The sequence below is a fragment of the Neomonachus schauinslandi genome, chromosome 12 (genome assembly GCF_002201575.2).
Source record: "Neomonachus schauinslandi chromosome 12, ASM220157v2, whole genome shotgun sequence".
NCBI classification, from domain to species: domain Eukaryota; kingdom Metazoa; phylum Chordata; class Mammalia; order Carnivora; family Phocidae; genus Neomonachus; species Neomonachus schauinslandi.
The window spans coordinates 38,685,238-38,708,457 of NC_058414.1; the positions used below are offsets into that span (position 1 = coordinate 38,685,238).

General features: G+C 41.3%; 1 protein-coding gene across 1 annotated transcript in view; it reads right to left on the reverse strand.

Moving 5' to 3' along the window:
* The window catches only part of SLC25A13 (solute carrier family 25 member 13), a 177,130-nt gene extending 176,225 nt beyond the window's left edge, over window positions 1–905 (reverse strand). Inside the window, exon 1 of the mRNA XM_021689816.2 lies at window positions 797–905. Coding sequence (XP_021545491.1) covers window positions 797–811 — 15 coding nt within the window. The 5' untranslated portion in view covers window positions 812–905. The remainder of the gene's footprint in view (window positions 1–796) is intronic.
* Between the last annotated feature and the right edge of the window lie 22,315 nt (window positions 906–23,220).

A 23,220-nucleotide genomic window follows, 5' to 3' on the forward strand; every position in this document is an offset into this window, starting at 1 on the left:
CCAGGTTTCAAAAAACGGTGAAAGAGTAAAGGTCAAGCTGTCGGAGTTGCCTTTCCTCTGGGTTAGTGAATGATTCACATTACGCAGAATTCCTTTTAAGTAAAACATCACAAGAGTTACAGGCTCCCAGAACAATCTGTTTTGTCATTTCTAAAAAGAAGCCTCCCAAACGCTCAGAGGCCGGTATGTAAGTGTTGTCAGATGGGGAGAGGAGGTTGAAGGATGAGAAGTGGGGGTGGGATAGTGGTCCTCTGGAGTTTTTACACACACGCGCACGCAAGCCAACTATTCCGAGCAGCCTCCAAAACGGAAGTCAAGGTGACTTCCCCACCGCGGGAGGGCGGGGCCTTTGAAACCTAATAGGATCAGGCTTCAGCCCGGGCTGTCGGGAAGAAGCCCCAGTCAACAACAACCGGGGTCAGAAGCAGGTGCGCTCTAGGGTGGCCGAGGGGCTCTGATGACCCCGGGCCCACCGGGCTTCTCCAGGCCGACCCTGGCTCAGCCCGCAGGGCGCCAACCAGGCACCGACTCCCCTCCCGGGCCAAGTGGGAGGGTTCAGCCGGCAAAGTTTCCTACAGCAAGGTCGGGCCTCCGTCCCCGCACAGGCCACATGTGCTGCCCGGGAGGAGGGGTCACCTCCCTTCTCCCACTGATGCAAGGTGGAACAGCTGCCCCGCGCCCCTCTCTCTTTGTTTTCCACGTTGCACCAACTCGGCACGTGAACGCCTGAGGCTCCCGAGCCCCGGGGCCCCGGCTGGCCGGCACGCGCGCCCCGGGGCAACGGGCCGACGCTTACCTTGGCGGCCGCCATGCTTCGCCCCGGGTGCGGGCGGTTGCAGGACCCTCTCGGCGGCTCACTTCCCGTCCGGGCGGCAACGGGGATGGCGGCACAGCCCGGCAGCGTGCGCGCCCGGCCTGCCTCCCCACGCCCTCCCGCCGGCGCGGGTCATGCGGGCGCCGCCAGCCCATTGGCTGCGCCCGGCCCGGGCCGGCGGGGCGCGCGTGATCCGACGGCCTCTGCCCGGCGGCCGGGGCGGGCCCGGGTCCGGGGGCGGTGGACGCGGCGTGCGCACGTGACGCCCGCTTTGCTGTCCAGCGGCGGCCACCTCGGTGGCCAGGGTTCAGGGGCTCACGGGGGGCGGGAGCCGGCGTCCTGGGGGTAGGTGACCTGAGGAGGGAAGCTGCGACTTCGACCGGGGCCGGCCGTACCAGGGGCTGCTCCAGGGCGGGTAGACCCGCAAGGAGGGGCACGCAGCCTGAGGAAGTTGAGAACTCCACTAGATACTGTTAAGCCGGATTTTCCATGTCGGTTCGCCTAGGAACGGGCTCCACTCTGCACCATCCTAGAATGTACCCAAAGGCATTGGCCAGTCAAGGGAAGATAGCAAATATCACTGGCGAATCTACTTTGAGGCCAAATCTGTAAACTCTAAGTACCAAACAGGTATATATAGTGCAGAACGTAATATTTGTGAGGCTACTTCATTTCAGCCCTGGGTATTAGGATGGTAGAGGTCAAAGATTCCGCCCCACCCCACCCCCGAATATAGGCCCTGCTAAAATAAATAGGTCAAAATTTTAATGGAAAAATTAAATGTATGACCTCCGGAGATCTTAGTCCTCTTTATCAAAATTCCATTCGTCTCTGCCATGAAAATTTATAATTAAAGCAACGGTGGTCAGAGAAAAGGGCTTTAAATGTTTTGTGGCTTAGGGATATAATCTTTCAGCAAAAGTGTTTATTACTAATTATTTTAATTAATCAACACCAATTGTGTGCCTACATGTGCCAGACACTGTGCTAGATACTCGGAACACCAAAATGACTTGAAAGATGGTCCCAGCCCTTAAAGAGCTTAAGTGCTAGTGAGGAAGCAGACACATAAATAGTTAACTTCTATATAAATAACCTGTTAAGGCAACAACCTGTTCCCAGGATGCCATGGGAACGCTGAGGACTCTGAAAGTGAAAGTACCTTAGGGGAGATGATACCTAAGCTGAATGCAGAAAAATGGCTGTGTATTAGTTCAGCAAAATGGAGGGGAAGGGTTTTCCAGCCAGAGAAAAGGAGAGGCAGCAGGCCCAGAAATGGCTGGAGAACCACAGCAAGTTATGAACGTAGTTGGTCGTGAAGGATGACTTGAGCTGTGGGACTGGTGGATGGAGGGTCTGTGTGGACAGGTAGGGACCATGTCATGGAAGGTGTTGGGTGCCATGCTGAAGGGTGTGCACCGTAATTGAAGGGCTTTAGAGCGGGAAGTAGCGTGGGAAATTTTACAATATAGATGGATCATTCTGCTTGCAGCGTGGAAGATGGGGCAAGACTGAACTATTGGTATATTCAGACAAGGCAGGCTGAGGGCCTGAAACTATAGATGGGATGGGGCTAAAAGAATATATAGAAGGAAAAATTAGTCACCTGTGATGACTAATTATATGTGGGGGTGGGAGAGAAAAAGGGAGTCATCCTGTCTTGCACCTACATCCCTGGTGTATGGATGTTGGAAAGACACCAGAGATCAGTAATACCAGAGGAGTGTTTTGAAGTGCGTGTCTTTTTGTAAGAAGAGTATGTGCAATATACAGACTACCTTGTAAAAGCCAGAAAAATAAGCATTTCAAAAAGGAGCAATTGATTAGCATACTCTCAAGAGATCTAACAGAGCCCTGAAAAACTTGGACATGTTCATAGGCAGAGGAGAAAGACCACGCAGAGTGAATAAAAACAAAAGCAAAAACAGGGGAATTGATAGAGAAATGAATGGCAGGGGACGAGTCTAAAGCTCATGTGGAGAGGTGGCCCCAGCTGCTATAAAGGAATTTAAAAGGTGCAGAGAAGACACAACCTCATATAACCAAGATCACATCACGTACTGCATATTTATTTTTAAGGGCATCACTGAAGCTCTTCTTTTATAATGTAGATGAACTGTAAAAAATTTAAATGTGGTCTAAATCTATCTTAACCAATTTTAAGTGTATGGTTCAGTCCTGTTAAGCACACTCACATTGTTGTGCAATCTCCAGAACTCTTTTCATCTTGCAAAACTAAAACTCTATGCTTATTAAACAACCACTCCCAGTCTTCCCTCCCCCGCAGCCCCTGGCAACAACCACCATTCTACTTTCTGTCTCTATAAATTTGACTACTCTGGGTACCTCATGAAAGCGGAATCATATAGTATTGTCTTTTTGTGACTGGCTTACTTGATTGAGCATAATGTCCTCAAGTTTCATCCACGGGGCAGCGTGTGTTAAGAGTTTTAAGATTCTTTAAGATTGAATAATATTCCCTTAACTTTAAAAAAAATAGAAAAAAGAATCAAGAACCTGTTAGATTTTCTCTAGAAATCTTGGCAAATTTAGGAAATCATAGTAGTGACCAAAAAAAAAAAAAAAATCACTCATAATCCTACCATCAGAGTTAGCCGCTATTAAAGATTTTACTGTATTGTCTTCAAGTCTTGATGTCTCTATGTCTTTATGTAGAGAGAGCTATATATTTTTTAATTTTATTCAGCTTTTTATTTTAATTCCAGTATAATTAATATACAGTGTTATATCAGTTTCAGGTGTACAATAGTGATTCAACAAATCTGTATATTACTCCGTCCTCATCATGTTAAGTTTTCAGAAAGAGTTATATTTTTTAATTTAAATACAAGGCATCATACTCTTGTTTGTAAGTTTCTTATGGCTGCTCTTACAAAGGCACCACATAGTTGGTGACTTACAACAGAAATTTAGTCTCTTACAATTCTGGAGGTCAGAATTTCAAAATGAGGCTGGGGCTAAATAAGGGGCTAAAATCAAGGTGTCAGTAGGGCTATGCTTTCTCCAGAAGATTTAGGAGAGAATCTGTTTCTTTACCTTTTCCAGGGGCTCACGGCCCTTTCTTCATCTTCCAAGCCAACATACATAGCTAGCATCTTCTGTGTCTGACTCTGCTTCCCTCACATAGCCTCTTCTGTCTGAGAAATCCCTCTGCCTCCCCCTTATAAGGACACATACTGTGGCATTTAGAGCCAACCTAGATAATCCAGGATAATCTCTCCACCCTCCAGATCCTAATCACATCTGCAAAGTCTCTGACATGGAAGTTAACATTCATAGGCTCCAGAATTTAGGATGTGGATGTCTTTTGGGGGAGGTATTAGTCCACCTACCAAACCTACCACACTATGGATGCAAGTGTATCTACATATGGATAAAAGTGAACTTCGACTTACATTTGGAGTCAGACTCAGGTATTAAGCTTCTTCCTTCATTCTAGAATTTCCCAAAATACGAAATTTTCAAAAAGTTTTGCAAAATATGAAATTTTCAATCATAAGCCCTGAAATAGGAAAGATGCTCCTTGATTTCCTTGTAAGCAGTAGTGTGATGTGAAACATCATCTGGGAAGATAAATGTTAGTTGCCTGGGCACCTGCCACTTTGCCTCCGACCACTTCATCATGTCCTGACAGGCTTAGGTGCACTCTTGATAAGTGACTTGTCTCACATTTGTCCCTTCTCTCTATTCCCAGACTACAGTCTTCCCTTCCATTTAAAAGTAACTGACACTGATGTTCTTATAAGAAGCCGCAGAGACACACCAGGAGAAGGCCAGGTGATAAAAAGGCAGAAATTAGTGTGACCCAGCTACGAGCCAAGGAATGCCAACAATCAACAGCTACCACGAGAAGCTAAGAAGAGAAAAGACAGGATTTTACCTGGAGTCTCAGTGGAAGCATGGCTCTGCTTGATTTGATTGGGGATAATCACCTTGACTGGGGACTTAGAGTCTTCAGAAGTACAAGACAATAAATTTCTGTTGTTTGAAGCCACCCAGTTTGTGGTACCTCGTTGTAGCAGCGCAAAGAAACCAATACAGAGCCATCTGTCTTGTAGCACTGAATGCCAACCTGGCCTGCTGGGAAAGCAGCCAATCCAAATCATGGGGAAAGCTCATGGGCTATGAAGGCACACAGGAATTCAGAAAAGTGAACAGCGTGTCCTGCTCTGAGCTTTCACCTTTCCCAGAGCAGCCACACCTTGTAGATGCCCTTTGACCATGCTCTCAAACTGTTTGGTTTTCCTCAGCTCCCTGAAAAGCAGATAAGCCAACAAGAGGTACCCCAGTTACCCCTACCACTACCAGCCTGCTCCCAGATCCCAGCATGCTGGAAAGGCTGCTCCAGCAAGAATGCTTGCAAAACACATCATCTACCGGAAATTTTAGGCATTTACTACAAATTGCAGTATGATCCTTTGTATGGATTGCATTTTGCAAAGGTAATGCCAGAGCTGGTAAAGGACATGTGTCCCAGAGCAAGAGGAGCACCGTGAAATAAGGAAATGAAGAGCTCCCAAGTTTCTGACCTTGCACAGGACCCAGGACCCTCTGGGGCGGTCATTTGTTTGGGGAATCCTGCCGAGGGTCAGATCAAGCATGATAAGCCTTCCCTGAGAGTGGGCTAAAGGTAGGTCAGAAATGAATATGACCTAGCTTCTCAGTAGATGGAAAAGAGAAAGCTGTGTCAACATTTTTAGAGTTAAAAAGGACGGAAGGGGAGGGAGGGAGTCAAGATAAGGAAACAAGACATCTTGAGAAAGTGTAATTGAAAACAAATCCCCAAAGTTTTGAGATATGCTCTGAAGGCAAGGCCTTGAACAGTTCGTTTCTGAGACCAGAGCAGGTATACACAGGCATGTGAACACTTGTCCCCACGGGTGGACCTTTAGTTTCACTGAATAGAAGAGGTGAGCATTGAAAGTCACCCAAAAATGCAAGCAGGGGCCATAGTAGCAACTACCAATGGTCTGCTGGGGAAAAGGAATCACAATTACTAACTTTACATACAATTCATCATAATGTCCTGGTCAATAGCCAAATACTACAATTCAGGGATAAATGATTAGATTCAAGGCGCTCAAGTTACATAGAGCTTTACGGGAGGCAAAGAAAACCTCTAAAATGTGCTATAGCCACTACAAATTTGGGGATGAATTCATGTTTCCAATTTCAATTCAAGTCCCCAGGCTACAGTGGTTATTGGTAAGAGTATCTAAATATGGTACTGGGGTAACAGATGGCACATAGTACCCCCAGAAAGTTCTAAGTTGACAGAGTTATGTGATTGCTGTGTATCCCGAGAGCATAAAGGACTCTTAAATAAAATTCAGTAGACAGCTGATGCTTGACCAGTAATTATGGGATTATATACATTATTTATACTTCCATGGCTTAAGGGTTGCCCATTGCAGCCCCTGCCAACATGGCCTTATATTCTAGTGTTAAACCATTTTCCTGCCCTACATTATAAGGACTTGACCAGCACACAGAAGCGAAGGTGAGGAAGACACAGTCCTGGCCCTCAGAGAATTCAAAGATCTATCGTTCATGTCTTTGTCAAGTGTCATTGGATCAGAGAAATCTGCCCCTCCTCCATTCACCTGCTGCTTAGGTTTTCATTCTATCCCTTATCATGACCTGGCATACATTTATATTTTATTTGTTGTCTGCTTTCTCCTGTTGGAAAGAAAGCAGAGATTGTATGCCCAGTGTCTGCAACACTATCTGACATGTATAAGGCACTCAATAAATATTCATTTAATGTATGCATTGAAAACATGAAATCCTACACCTACAGCACCAATACCTCTAAGGATTGAGGAAGATTACCCTGCAGGGGCCAATGAGTAGAAGTTTAAATTAAGGACACTGTGATGACTTGGCTTTATCCACAATTTCAAGGCACATTGTGAATGTTCCTGTATTAGACCAGAACAATTGCTCTTCCCAGTACCTTATTCCAGCACCACTCATAAGAGAAACGTCCCTGGTATCTTATACAACACTGACAAAAGAGGTAGGTAAGTAAATAGCAGGGATATTTTGAAGAACTTCTAATAGTATGAGTACAACGGAAGTCTGAACCATGCTGAAGCAAGGGTCATGCCTTATATCCTGCTGTGTTGTACAGACCAGGCTCGGAACCCTTGTGTATTGGTTTCCTATTGCCATTGTAACAAATTACCACAAATTTGTTGTTTAAAATATCGTAAGTGTATTATCTTATAGTTCAGAAGTCCAAAATAGGTAAAATCAAGATATTGGCAGGACTGCATTACTTTCTGGAGGCTCTAGGAAAGAATCCATTTATTCCTTGCCCATACTGCTTCTAGAAGTCACCTGCATACCTTAGCTCATGGCCCTCCTCCATCTTCAAAGACAGCAAGAGTGAGTCCAGTTCTCCTCATATCACATCAATCTGAGCTTTTCTTCTGTTTGCTCTTTTCTATTTAAGGACCCTTGTGATTACGTCAGGCTCATTCACATAATCCAGGATACCCTTCCAATGTTAAGGTCAATTGATTAGTATATTAGTTTGTTAGGGTTTACCATAACAAAGTGCCATAGACTGGGTGACTTAAACAACAGAAACTTATTTTCTCACAATTCTGGAGTTTAAAAGTCTATGACCAAGGTGTCAGCAGGGTTTGTGTCTTTAGCAGGGTTAGTAAATCTCTTTCCTTGATTTATAGATGGCTGTCTTCTGCCTGTGTCTTCACATGGTCTTCCCTGTGTGCATACCTGTGTCCTACTCTTCCCTTCTTATAAACATACCAATCATATTGGATTAGAGCCCATCCCAATGGTCTCATTTTAATGTAATTACCCCATATCCACAGGTACATTCTTAGGTACTGGGGGTTAGTATTTCAATATATGAATTTTGAGGAGGACACAATTCAGCCTATAATGATTAGCAATTTTAATTCCACCTCCTACCTTAATTCTTTTTTGCCACGTAATATAATGTAACATATTCAGAGGTTCTGGGGATCCGGACATGAATGTCTTTGGGGAGCCTAACACACCTTGTTCTGAATATGGTTTCACTGGCATAGCAAATCTCGGAGAAATAGTTGTTCTGAGAGTAGAATATTCAAAACCTTTAACCATGGCCCCATAAAATCCCAGTAAAGCAATGATTGGTCAGGGGAATTATGTCAAGTCTTTAAAGAGATTGAGCTCTACCTCTATGGCCTGGAAGCAGAATAGCCTAAGGTTTTTCACCAAGCCCAAGTCTGTGTGTATGAATCTGGCTGAGGTCCCCCGAGCCCAGCAATCCACTCAAAGCAGTGGCCAATCAAGCTTAGACCACCCTGACCCCTCAGTGCACTCTGGAGGGATAGATCGGAAGAGGCAAATGCTTCAGCAGGCCAGTATCTGAGCAGGAAGGAGCAGAAGCCAGTAACATATACAGTGAGCTCCCCAGGCCTGACCGTCTGTAGCATAGAGCATTCCTTCTTAGTTCAGCCGTTTCTTTCACAAGAATTCCTAAAACCCTTCATCAAGAGCTGTATAATTCCTTAAGAAATTAGATGCTCGGGAAAACAATCTTACCAAAACTGGTTTAATGAGACCTATGTTTTTTATAAAAAATAAGCATCAAAAGCAAAAACAAAACAAACAGACAAAAAAAAACCCCCAAAAAAACAAACACTGCCACCACCACCACCAACAAACTCTATTTAGGTATTATTTCTCTCTTGCACTCTTCTTTACAGCTAATCAAGATGTAGAAAAACAAGAACTGGTTGGGGTATGTAGATTCTACCCGGGGCTCTTAATAGCTCCTCATCTATCTCTTTGACTATTTGTCTAACTAGCTTCAGATAGCATGGTGAGTTAAAAATCAGACAGACCTTTATTTGAGTCCCCCAGCTCTGCCACTAATGGCTGTGTAACTTTCGGTCAGTTATTAACCTCTCTGAGCCTCAGTCTCTTGATCTGTAAATGAACTAAAAATATCCATTTTGCAAGTTTGCTATGATACTGAGTTGAATATGTAAATCATTCGGCACATAAAAATATGTTATAAATGATAGCAATACTAGAATGAAAGGGCCAGAGCAGCTATTCTCCTTGACTCCTTTCTGCTCTGGTGCTCTCTGATTCTATTCTATTGTTACTGCCATAGGGGTGGAAAAAAGGAGGGAGGCAGATCAATTTAGAAGACTTGGAAAATCTACTTTCAAGACCAGAAATTGAAACTCCAATAAGGCAGAGAACATGAGAGCCCTTGAGTATTTACGAACAACTTATTAGTGTTAGCTCTAGGTTTTTAATTTGAGGATATTGGACTAGACGGTTCATGTCTGAACTTGTCTAGCACTTGGACACAATCACAATTCCAGCCCCAGGGCCACCAGCCTTTGCAGTGCTTTATCTTCCTTCTCGCTGCCACTGCCGAACTCCATTAGGGAATCCAGTGCTAGAAAGAGAGGCCAGCACAGTCAGCCTCCAAGGACTCCTGCAGGTGGCAGAGCGCGTTCTCTTAAGGTCATAATGCAGCTAAGAAGATTTTTAAACATCAACAGGTAAAATTAAGAAGAAATTCACCAGATACCAAAAGGGGCAGGAGAATTCAAACTCTAGCTGAATGTCTGGCTTTTCCCTGTGAGACCCCATGGAATGTGGCCCCTCCTGCCTCTCAGGCTCTCCCACCCCTTATTTCCTGACTGCTGCTAGTTCCTCAACCGGCCGAGCTTTCCTGCCCCAGGACCTCTGCACTGACTGTTCGGTCTGCGGGGAACACCACCAGTCCCTCTCCCTGATCCTCTTTTTCATCCTTAGGTCCTCAGGGGTGGCATCCCTGACCTCCTTTCTAAAGCAGGAAACTTTTTGATATTCTCTATCTTTGCATCCTGTTTCTGGTCTTTTTAGCACTTATGACAGTAATTACGTGTGTGTGTGTGTGTTTTCTAGGCATTGGTGTGTGAAAAGTTACTTGGGACAGAAAGATTGGAGCTAGATGGAGAGGGTGAGTGGCCTCAGTTCTGGGGCAGATCCTGGGCCTTTCTACTGGTAAATGACCTGATTCAGTAGCTCAATCCACATTGTCACAAGTAAATGACTTGAGACTTGATGTAATGGACTGAGTGACCTGGATTTTAGTTCTAATCCAGTTCTGGCACTTACCAGCCTTATCACTGTGGGCAAATCACTTCTCCCTTCCAAGACTCAGGTTTTTTACCAATGAAATGAATATACTTGATTTTGAAGATGCTCAATCAAGACTAATATTCTGTTTTCTTCTCCTGATTCATTTAAATAGACTGCCAGTCAGCCAGCCAGCCAAACTCGGACATAAGGGAACAGGAAGTCTTTTATTATAGTGAGACTGGGATGGGGTGGTGTGTATCAAGGACAGTGATGGCCTCTGTCCTTAAGTTACAAACTGTCCTTTGATAAGGGAACAGATTTCCACTGATCCAGTCATATACTCTGGCAAGATTCATAGGTCGGATAGGTGACAGCCTACTTTGCAAGGCAGAAAAACGAAAGGTACCTGATCTCCTGTCACAATCTGTGACAGGCATTTCCTCTAAAGCCCCTAGTTAATGTAGATTGCTGTACTAGCAGAGCCAGCCCCAAAAGCCATTTACACTTTTGGAAGGCCCAGGCTAACGGCACACAGAACAGAAGTTGTGGGGGGAAAGACCTCTCCAGAACTTTTCTGGCCAATACTGTAACCACAAGCCATGTGTGGCTACTGAGCACTTGACGTGGGTCTAGTGTGAATTGAGATGTGCTGAAAATACAAAGTACATGTTGCATTGCAAAGATATTAGTACAGAAAAGCATATGTAAAATATCTCACTAAATAACATAAATTGATGACGTGTTGAAATAACAATAGTTTAGACATGTTGGGTTAAATAAAATATACTCTTAAAATTAATTTTATATGTTTCTTTTAATGTAGCTCATAGAAAATTTTAAAGCACTGAGGAACTCACATGATGTTGCTATTGAATAGGGCTGATCCAGAGCTAGTTGTGTGTAGGGAGGGGGGAGGGAGAAAGAGAGAGAGAGAGAGAGAAAGGAGAAGGAAGAGGAGGAAGAGGAGGAGTTGGTACAGCAAAGAGGGACATTGATGGAGGAGATGGGAGTGAGTCAAGAAGACATTCTGCCTAATGTGTCCCAATTTGTACTCAATTACACCATTAGGCAGCAAACTGAGCAAAGTTCAGCAATGCCAGGGCATGGATTGGTGTTCCCAGAGGTGAACATTTGAGGGATTTTCAGATATGTGACTTCACATGAGGATAGGGTTAGAGGAATTGGATGAAGTGGAGGCCGAGAAGTCAGATACGATTCTGTTACACACACGCACGCCCCCCCCCCCCCGCCAAAACCACTCTGCACCCTGAGCTTGCACAACTGGCAAAGACAGCGCTAAATGGGAAGAAAGGCTAAAATAAGCACCATGGTGGATTAAACACAGACTGAGCCTTAGTGTGAGTTATTTACTTAGGAATAGGATTTTTTTTTTAAAGATTTTATTTATTTATTTGAGAGAGAAAGAGCACAAGAGGGGGGAGCGGGAGAGGGAGAAGCAGACTCCCTGCTGAGCAGGTAGCCCGATGCGGGACTCGATCCCGGGACTCCAGGATCATGACCTGAGCCGAAGGCAGTCGCTTAACCAACTGAGCCACCCAGGCGCCCAGGAATAGGATTTTGATTTTATGGCATAAAGGATCATTTATTTTCAAATTCTGATTAGATTAGAGGGAGTTTTGACAACACCAAAAACAACAAAGAAGAAAAAATAAAAATCATCCATAATCCCCTAATCCAGTTATAACTATTTTAATATTTTACAGTAATTTTCTTCCAGTTCTTTTCTTTGTATGCCTCAGTGTGTGTGTTATAATGATGTGTTATATTATTGGGATTACACAATTTGTGTATCTTACTGCCTCAATAATATGGCATAAAAATTATATCATGTCACTAATTATTCTTGATATAATTATAAATGCTACCTAATATTACATCACAAGAATTTATCAACACTTCAACCATTCTCTAGTGGTTGGGAGTTTTAAGTCACTTATCATTTTTATCTATCATAGGTAAAATGTGACGAATACCTCTGTACATCAAATTTGCTCTAATTGTTTAAGTGGAAGAAGTCTACAAAAACCATTATGGAGAATGCAAAGGAAGTCAACGAGTGTCCTTACATGTTTTATCTTTTTTAATAGAGGGAGTCGGTCGAATCAACTCATTTTTAAGTTCTCTTCCTATTTTGAAATTTTATGTCTGACTCTTTAGAAAAACATTTTAGTTATTCATTCTTTGGGAGTTTTTTGTCATTAAAATATAGAAGAGTATTTTATAATTTTCTATTCTGCAGGTGATTTAGAATAGGCTTTTACTATTTGGCTTTCCACATGACTTTCAGAAATATCTTCTCTTTGTACTGATTACAGATCAATTCTCTCTATCCCACATTTCACTTTTGAAGGACTAGAAGCACAAAGGCAAATTTTCAAGGTACATTAAAACTGAAAATAACTCAGATATTAGACGTGCTGAAATCCAGTGTTAAAAACTGTAAAGTCTCTGAGATTTTAGTCTACTTGCAAGCTAACAAGTTTCATGGATGCTGGCAGAAGACATGGGACTCCTGGGTCAGAGACAAAGGACAGTTTATTAGTCACAGTAACTGCAACAGTCAGGATATCGGTTTTGGTTTCCCTAAGTCCCATTCCCACAAGGCGACACAAAGAGGGCCAGGTGATACCTGTCCATGCAGTTATTTGCATTACAGGGGAGGACACTGAATCTTTTATAAGGGACAGTAAGCATGCTGTTCTATGTCCAGAAGTCTCCAAGGCTGTTTGTTATACAAATGTCCTAATGAGATAATTTGGAGCAAACGCCAGTAGAGCCTCTGCTAATAAGATGTGCAAAAATCCAAGAGACCTGTAGGGAATTATCTTCAATATGGGCATGAAGATGGTATTAGGAACTGGTTGGAGTATATCTGTACATCTTATTCATGAGACTGCTGTTATTTTCATCAGGACCAACTTGAGGCCTCTTTTTGTCTGGCAGGTGGTACTTTCTTTCCATATTCCTTATCCACAGGAGTTAATGTCAGTATGCCTAAGCTGCAAAGCAACCTATACAGAGATTTATTCAGATCTGGATACAATAGCATCATGTCCACTTCCATGAGTGCAGTCAGAGCAAGCCATCCCGGCTCTGCCAGTAAGACTGCAAGTGCTTGTGAAGCAGATTGAGGGGCTTACTCTCTCCCTCCTGGAGAATGGACTGGAATAACACCCCATGAACCCCATATGCTCCTACAGTTACCTACATCCACTGAAAATGGCTGAAATGCCACTGATCACCAGAAACATTCTAAAAAGAAGTCTCACCAAAAAGATTTTGTTCCCTAAGGGAAAAGTCTTCAAAACGTTGGCATGAATAAGTTATGAAAAGCCTTCACAACTGAAAGAGACATAATCATCATTCATGTATAACAGATTTGTTTATTCTGTAAAGATTCATTTCAGTTGATTAATTATCAGTATCTGCTGATGGTGGGGGTAACAAGGCTGTGCTGATGAGAGAGTTATTGAAGTACATGCTTAGAATATTTATCACTGAGCACATATTGTATAAACTTAGCATATTTATCATGTTCTTTTTGTATGGGCTCTTTCTTCCCCAAAATAGATTAAACAGTACTGCCTATGCTGTAGGCAGTTTCCCCTATGGTATGGTACTCTTTTCTTTATAGAGAAATGTACTGTTTTTATATATAATACCAGTAGCCCCTAATGTGAATAAGTGTGACACTGTAAGTGGTTCTTATGTCTTTCTCGGCCTTAGGCAGAACTATTCCAATATAGGACTGTAGACTGTCATCTCTAGAACATGAAGTTTGAATTTTGGCCAACCAATTCCCCCAATAGTATGGCTACTGTCTAAAAAAAAAAAAAAAAAAAAGTGATAATTTGTGTAAATTAAAAATCAAGCATTTTAAATGAGAATTAAAGGTGAAAGTTGGCTAAATTACAGTTAAAATATTAAAATCAATATCCCTCAACATAATCTATATGGAATGATCTTCAAAGAAACTTTTTCCTTCCATTTATTGAACATGATAGTAAGAACTACCATTTACTGATTCCCTATTATATGTCATACACTGAACTAGATGCTTTGGATTTGCTTTCACATTCCATCTCCAATAACCTTGAAGCTCATATTATTATTATCTTATCTCCTTACCACAGCTTAAGGCATAAAGAGTCTAGGTCACTTGCCTAATATCACTTGACTTATATGTGAGCAGGTTGGGATTCAAACTGCTCTTTTTCCTAAATTGGGGCTCTCAACTACCATGCTGGATGGCTCTCTCTTCTGGTCCATAGGCAAGGCCACTGTATGAGGACTGTGATCCCAGCTCCAGTAATACCATCTATGTGACCTGTCTTTGGGTCCCAGTTTCCCCATAGTCTTGTCTCATTTATTTGTATAGCTTCAGTATCTCCCTCTCAAATATTTACCCTTTTCCTTATCTCTCTTCCTGAACTTCCAACTCATAATAATTATTTATGTACTTGCCTTCTGGCCATTAGTACTTTAATATGTCCAAGTTGGACACTGTCTCAACCAGCTCCTCCCGTATTGACCTCTCTTTCAATAAACGTCACCATCAGCCATCTCATTACCGAAACCAGAAACACAGGGGGCAGTCTTGACTCCTCCTTCCTCTCTTTCCCTCATTCTCCACACCCCTTCAATCAGTGTAGATTCAAGTGCTGTAGATTCCACCATGTAAATACCTCTTCTCTGTCCCACCGGCACTGTAGCAATGTCAGCATGATCATCTCTTCTGAGGATATCTGCTCATCTCTTAGATGGTCTCCCTGCCTCTGATTCATTATCCTCCACACCGTTCTTCACCCTGCACCCAAAGTGAAACTTAAAATTCCAAACCTCATCAGGCTGCTCCTTCACTTAGAATCTTTTAATAGCTCCCCGTCGTCCTTAAATAAATTCCCAAGACCTTAACCTTGCTTGCTGGTTCCTGTCTAAACATCAGCCTCATCCTTTGCCACTTTCCTCCCTGCAACTTCTGCTTTAGTCAAACTGAACTAATTTCCATTTCTTAAATTCTTCTCCCACTCTCTTGCCTTGGTTCTTTTCAAATCTTGCTTGTTCCACCGTAGGGAAGATGTTACTCTATTGTTACCACTCTCACTTCTCTTCCAAAATGATTACTATATGGAAAGGAGAGAGCAGAGTTGCAGGATCTGGTCCCATTTGGGAACAACCCTGTGTTTTCTGTTTTCTTATCATGATGGCTCAATTTGTAGGTATCAATAGCACCTACCCTGTTCAAAGGAATCAAATCCTTTTATTTTCTCTCTCTATTAGGCCTCTCAAATATTTGAAAATGTAATTTGATCATAAAAAACAGAGGAATAGCCAGGAACATTTAAATAAGCAGTTTCCCTACAGGAAAATTGATTTCTGATTGATTAGGAGGACTGATGATTTATGGCTGGGGTGTAGTAGGCTCAGCAGTTGCTAGGAGGCCTAAGTCTCAAAGGACTCATGATATCAAGTGTTACCATAACCCTGACACCCATGTACATATTAAATCAGAAGCTACCATTTGCTTTACTGCTATTAAGCCTAGAAATGTATTATGCTCCTAGAACTTGTCAGAGACTCTGAGACATCATGAGGCTTGATGTAGCCACCTGGAGCTATATGAAGCCCCATTGTTTATGGATCACTTTCTCTTCCATTTTCTCCCTCTTGTGACTTTTGCCATCATTTTTTTTCAGCATCAGAGAAGTGCATTCAAAAGATTACAAACAGCCGTTGGTAATCAGTGCATAACAGCTTTCTTTGTCTAACACAATTAGGTGTACATTAGACACTGGGCATAATAAGAATACTGTCACTGTAATAGAACTCTGTCAAAGTACCAATGCCTCCCACTTTGAAAATACACAGATCAATTTTGTATCCCCTGTGGAAGGGGAACAGTGTAACAGTTGCATGGCATTACTTTGTGACAAAGTTCAACAGATTTTGCCTATCAAATTCTGAAGGAAGACGGTATACATGCAAATTTACATGCTATTTAATATCCTTCAATCTCCTTCTTATTGAAGCTGTATTCTTTATGCTTTTAAGCTAAATTCAAGCATGATTTTAAATCATGTCCATTGCTGGTACCAGAGCATCAGTGAAAGAAATTTTATGTTGTTGAATATTGAACATGTCCCAATTAAAACCAAAATGCATTACTTGTATGAAATATCCAGGGAAGACAAATCTATAGAGACAAAAGTACATTAGTGGTTGCTAGGGGCTAGGGGTGGGAACAGGGAGAGACTGCAAATGGGCAGGCGGTATCTTTTGGGGGTGATGGAAATGATCTAAAATTGGATTTTAAGATGGATTTTTAAAATGGTTATATGACTGTAAATTTACTAATAATCATTGATTTGTATATCTAAAATGAGTTAATTTTATGCTATGTAAATTACAGCTCAATAAAGCTACTTTGAAAAAAAACAACTAAACTATAGTGAACATTCTTATACTCATCTTTGTGGTCCTGTGTAAGTATATCCAGAGAACTAATTCTGAAATGTGTAATTGGTGGACCAGAGGGATGCCTATTTAAATTTTTCACAGAAACCACCAAGTTGTCTTTCAAATTTAATTCACCAATTTACTGTCCTACAGTAAATGTGTATGACACTATTTCTCCATAACATTGTCAACACCTGATAATATTAGTCTTATGTTTTTGATACTGTAGCAAGATGCTTATTGTCATTAATTTTTTTTTTAAAGATTTTTATTTATTTATTTGACAGAGAGAGAGACAGAGAGAGCAGGAACACAAGCAGGGGGAGTGGGAGAGGGAGAAGCAGGCTTCCCGCCGAGCAGGGAGCCCGATGCGGGGCTCGATCCCAGGACCCTGGGATTATGACCTGAGCTGAAGGCAGACGCTTAACGACTGAGCCACCCAGGCGCCCTGTCATTAATTTTTTAATTACTGTGCTGTTTTTGTCATTTTTTTATATCCTTATTAGTCATTTGTATTTCTTTGTGAATTACTTATATCCTTTGTCCATTTTTAAAAATGGGTTGCTTGTCATTTCCCTGTTTGACTTACATATTCTTATATAATTATGTATATTAATATTTTCCCATTATATATACTGCAAATGTTTTTTCTAGTCCAGTGGTTGCCATACTACAGCCCATGAGCCAAATCCAACCCACTGTGTGTTTGAATTTCTTTTTTAATTTTTAATTTTGAAATAATTATAGATTCACATGAAATTTCAAAGATAATACAGCAAGATGCCACGTAGGCTTTACCCTGTTTCCCCTAGTGGTTACATTTTACATAATTTTAGTACAATATCAAAGCCAAGAAATCCATATTTGCATAATGTGTGTGGGCACATGTGTGTGCGTGTGCGTGTGTGCATGTGTGCCACTTTATCACATGTATAGATTCATGTAGACACCACCTCAATCAAGACACAGAACTATTCCATTATCATCACAAAGATCTCCCTCATGCCACCCCTTTGTAGTCACAACCACACCACTATCTCCAATCATCCCCAATCCCTAACCACGAATGTGTTCTCTATATAATTTTGTCATTTTGAGAATGTTATTTAATATAATCATAAAGTATGTGACCCTTGAGAGTGACTTTTTCACTCAGCATAACATCCTTGAGATCCATGCAAGTTGTCATATGTATCAAAAGTTTGTTTCCTTTCATTGTTGAGTAGTAGTCCATGGTACGGATGTACCCGTTATCAGTTTTAAAATGGCTTATGAGTTCAGAATGATTTTTACATTTTTAAATGGTTGAAAAACATCAAAAGATGAATAATATTTTGTGGCCCATGAAAACCACATGAAAGCCAAATTTCAGTGTCCATAAATAGTATTTTATTGGAACACAGCCATGCGCGTGTGCTTTGTATTGTCTGATCTACGGCTGCTTTCATGTTACAATGGCAGACCTGAGTAGTCGTGATGGTGACCACTGTCATATTGAGGGTATAAAGCCAGAGAGAGGGAAGGTTCTACCTTGACTCCTCCCAGACAAGTCTTACCAACCTTGCCACCCTGGCTGCTTGGTTTGTTGGACTTCTTCCCATACCTCAGTAGAATTCCCACTTAAACGAAACCTGATTTCCTTTGCTGAATGACTGAGAGCTTTGGAACCTCTTAAATCCTCTCCCTTAAATAGTTTTCATCACAGTCTTATTTCCCATTACATAAAGAATACAGAACGGTGGAAATGCATAATTCTGGCATTTCAGGACTCTATTATGGCAGGAACAGCTTAACCAAAAGGCTAAAGCAACTATTGTATGGCATTACAGAGAGGCAGTATAGTGCAGTGAAGCCCATGGATCTGGGGAAGGTTAGTTATGAATGTATCTGTTATCTCAGTTTCATAACTGTAAAATGGGAATCACTAGAACCATCTAAGTTCCACAATATCTGTTTCTTTCTTAGCTCTTATGTAAATGAATTTCTGCTTTGTAGCCTGGCATGTGACAGCCTATAAGAAGGCCTCTATTTCCCAGGTAGATTTGGCCATGAGGCTAAGCTTTGATAAACAGGCTGTGAGCAGAAGTGATACGTGCAAGGGGAGGGAATGACGATGGGGTGCAGAACCATCTTGCATTATACAGATGAGAGTAACCCTCTAGAGATGGCTGAGCACAAGGTAGAAAGTGCCTGGGGCACCGACTTCTGGACTCTTACATGAGAAAAAAAGAACCTTCTATTTTGTGTAAGTTTCAGCATTTGGACTCTCCATTACACAAGGCTGGACCTTTAATCCAAACTGCACAGCCTCTAGGGGTTGTTGTGAGAAACATTTAAGAAAGAATTAAAGCAGATGCATAGAATGGACTCTATAAATGTGGTGTCCCTTTCTTTCTGATTTCATCACTCATTTCTGTGTTTACCACAGAGTAATGTGGTATACAGAGCTATACATACAGAAGGAATTTAATAAGTAGTTATGACAAATGGAACTGAATTCAGTAGCCTGAGATAGGGAGAGATTCCAGTCTTCACACATACTTACACACATGGCAAAATATATACCATGGTTTATATTTCTAAATGAGGGAGGCTGACATTCATTCATATGCCTTGATTGGTAGATCCCCACTGTTAAACAGCCTAAATTCTTTTGCAAGGGTTTGCAGTTGGTTTCTGTTGCCTTCTGAGAGCCCAGGAATTACATACCACTGTGCCTGCTGAGGTTCCACACGGGTCTCAGCAGGCAAGCCAGAAAGGCAGACTCAATAGTCACTGTGTTCTCCAGGGGAGGCTGTGCTGTGATTAACAGCAGCTCCCAGCCCCTGCCCATCATAAATCACGAGCGCTCTTCCAGGGCTCTAGCCTTCCAAGCATGACTCCATAGACAACTCTCCTCAAATTTCCCACCTCTCCAAAAGGAAAATGACCCTATCACAGATTCCTGGGTAGCTGCCATAATAAATGGGGAAAAGGTGCCATATTTGCTGAGACCCTTTACTCAGTGGGAGGGTTGGGTTTTCTGAAAGACTCCAGCATATGAGGAGATTACAGGTGATAACCCCCATTCCACAGCTCTGGCTTCAGCACAGGGACTGCTACTTGATTTCTTTATATTTGGGAAACAAAGGAAAAGAGACACATCTGCTCCCACATTGTAATAACAACAGTTAAACCCCAATAAATGTTAACTAGCTGGAATTAAAATAAAAATTAAAAAAAAACAAAAAGAGTCTATTTTTTGGCAGGGGTGGGAGAGACAAACCACAAGAGACTCCCAACTCTTGAAAACAAACTGAGGGTTGCTGGAGGGGAGGTGGGCAGGATGGGGTAACTAGGTGATGGGCATTAAGGAGAGCACTTGATGTAATGAGCACTGGGTGTTGTATGCAACTGATGAGTCACTAAACTCTACCTCTGAAACTAATAATACAGTATATGTTAATTAATTGATTTTAAATTTTAAAAAAGACATTAAAACCCTAACAAAATAGGGTCTGCTGGGTGGCTCAGTAGGTTAAGCGTCTGCCTTCGGCTCAGGTCATGATCCCAGATCCTGGGATTGAGCCCCGCGTTGGGCTCCCTGCTCAATGGGGAGCCTGCTTCTCCCTCTCCCACTCCCCCTGCTTGTGCTCTCTCTCTCTGTCAAATAAATAAATAAAATCTTAAAAAAAATAAAAACCTAACAAAACAGAACAAAATACCAAAAAGAAATAAAAAGTAAAAAAAAAAATTAGGGGACTTAATCATTCTTTTTTCTCAGTTTTATTGAGAAATAATTGACATATATCACTTTATAAGTTTAAGGTATATGGCAGGAGTGTTTCATTTAGATATACTGTAAACTGATTGCCACAATAGGTTTAGTTAACATCCATTATCTCATACAGATACAATAAGAAGAAAAGAAAAAAGTTAGTATCATCACATAGGTAACACAGCTGTGTGATATATGGAAACGTTGATAAGAGAATAGATTCTAAGAATACTCATCACAAAAACAATTCGCTTCCTGTGATGACCATTCTTGGGATCTACTCTCTTAACAACTTCTTTGTATAGCATGCAGTAGTGTTAACAACAGTTGTCATGTTGTACATTACATCGCTAGTACTTATCCGTCTTATAACTGGAAGTTTGTACAATTTGACTACTTCCTTCAATTCCTCCTCCCCCACACCCCACCTCTGGAAACTACAAATCCAGTCTCTTTTTCTATGAGTTTCATGTGGGTTTCTTTTGTTCTGTTTTAGGTTCCACATGTAAGTGAGATTATACAGTATTTGTCCTTCTCTGACTTATTTCATTTAGCATAATGCATATATGGTCCATCCATGTTGTCACAAATGGTTGAATTTCCTCAATTCTTATGGCTGAATAATATTCCATTGTGTACGTACACCACAACTTCTGTATCCATTCATCTATCGATAGGCACTTAATTTGTTTCCATGCCTTGGCTACTGTAAATAATGCTGCAATGAACATAGGAGTACATCTATCTTTTTAAATTAGTGTTTTCATTTCCCATGGTTATTTTTCCAGAATTGGAATTGCTGAATCATAGGGAAGATCTGTTTTTAATTTGTTGAGAAACCTCCATACTGTTTTCCAGAGTGGCTGTACCAATTTACAATCCTACCAAAGTGCACAATTTTTTCCAATTCTGGTCAGCATTTATTGTCTCTTGTCTTTTGGATGATGGCCATTCTAAAGGTGTGAGGTAACATCTCAGTGTGGTTTTAATTTGCATTTCCCTAATGACTAGTGATGTTGAGCATCTTTTCATGTACCTGTTAGCCATTCGTATATCTTCTTTGGAAAAATGTCAGTTCAGGTCCTTTGCCCATTTTTAATTGGATTATTTGTGGGTTTTATTTGCTTTGTTTTGCTATTGAGTTTATATATCTTGGATATGAAACCCTTATCAGATATGTGCTTTGAAAATATTTTTTTTTCCCATTCTGTAGGTTGTCTTTTTACTTTGTTAATGGTTTCTTTTGCTGTGCAGAAGTTTTTTAGTTTGATGCAGTCCCACTTGCTTATTTTTGATCTTGTTGTTTGTGCTTTAAGTGTGACTTCTAAAAGATCATTACCAAGACCATGTCAAAGGACTTTTTTCCTGCAATTTCTTCTAGGAGCTTCATAGTTTCAGGCCTTACATTTAAGTCTTTTGAGTTATTTTTTGTGTATGATGAAAGATAGGGATACAGGGTCATTCTTTTACTTGTGAATATCCAATTTTCCCAGCATCATTTATTAAAGAGGCTATCTCTTCTCCATTGAGTATTCTTGGTTCCCTTGCTAAATATTAGTGGACCATATATGCTTGTGTTTACTTTTGGGCTCTCAATTCTGTTTCACTGGTCTATTTATCTGTTGATCATTCTTTTCTTTTTTTTTTAAGATTTTATTTATTTATTTATTTGAGAGAGAAAGAGAGCACACAAATGGGGGGAAGGGGCAGAGGGAGAAGCAGACTCCCACTGAGCAGGGAGCCTGACATGGGGCTCAATCCCAGGACCCTGAGATCATGACCCGAGCCAAAGGCAGCCGCTTAACCCACTGAGGCACCCAGGCACCCCATCTATTGATCATTCTTTATTATTCCCTGCATTAGCTGCTGAAAATTCAGAATATAAGACTGAGTATTTTTGTGTGTTGAGTTAGATGGAAAAGAAATAAGACAAAGCATTTTTATGTGTTAAAGAGAAAACCTGGCACATGTGTTCAACTTTACAATTTAACCTTTGAAAGGTAGACTCAGTTGCCTTTCCAATCAGCTTGGCAGTGAGGTGTTGGAAAGAAAACAATGAAAGTCATATTGTAAAACATCCAGCAGAAAATGAACAATGAGGGATTTTATAATAAAACCCTCCCCAACACACACACAGAGGCAAACAAAATTGCCCTAACAAATGTAGCTCATCCATCTCGACCATAAAAGGAAGAATAATTGTGTCCTTATATTTCTGCTTTCTTACCATGCCTCCTGAATGATGTTTGTATTTTAATTTGGAGAGGCTCCTAACTAACTTCCGAAACCCTTTTTCTGACTGAGGCCCATCCCTTAAAAAGAAAATAGGCTAAGGGAAATCCTAGTTGACAAATCTGATTTGGAAAGTGATTTCAGCACTGAGCAGAAACTATGGATTTGGGAATGGGGAGGGAAGGAGTAGGGAAACATGGGAAGCAAAGCTCTTCAAAATAATAACTCTGTTCTGGAGGTTCTTCGTGAGGAAAGTTTGCAAAACCATCTACTTTTGTAAAAATTGCTTCTGGATATTGAGAAATGAATTGTATTTTAAGTTATCATTTATGGAGCTATTATTTTGTGCCAGGCATTATACTAAAGGCTCCCGTATACATTTTCCAATTTGATTATCACGACAATCTATGCCATGAATCTCCCTGTCCCCATTTTACTGATGAGGAAGTAAGGTTGAAGAGATAAGTAACCATGCCAGGTTGTCCTGGGGAAAGACATAACAGTCAAGATTCTCAACCAAATGCCTTGAGTCTAAAGCCACTGCTCTTCACCACTGTGCCACCAGGCCTTTCTTGTAAAGCATGGACTTCTAAAACATTGCTATTCTATTTGCATTTTAATTGCTCAAAAAACAATTTTACAATCAGTATTACCTTGTTACTCAATGTGATTGGAGTGAGAGCTCCTGGGTGTTAGGAGCTGTGTTTATACCTCTCTCCATCCCAACACTTCCCAAGTGCCGGGCACATAATAGATTCCTAAGAACACATGAGAATGAATACAGGGTTCCTGGTGTCCGGTGATATTGACTAATGTC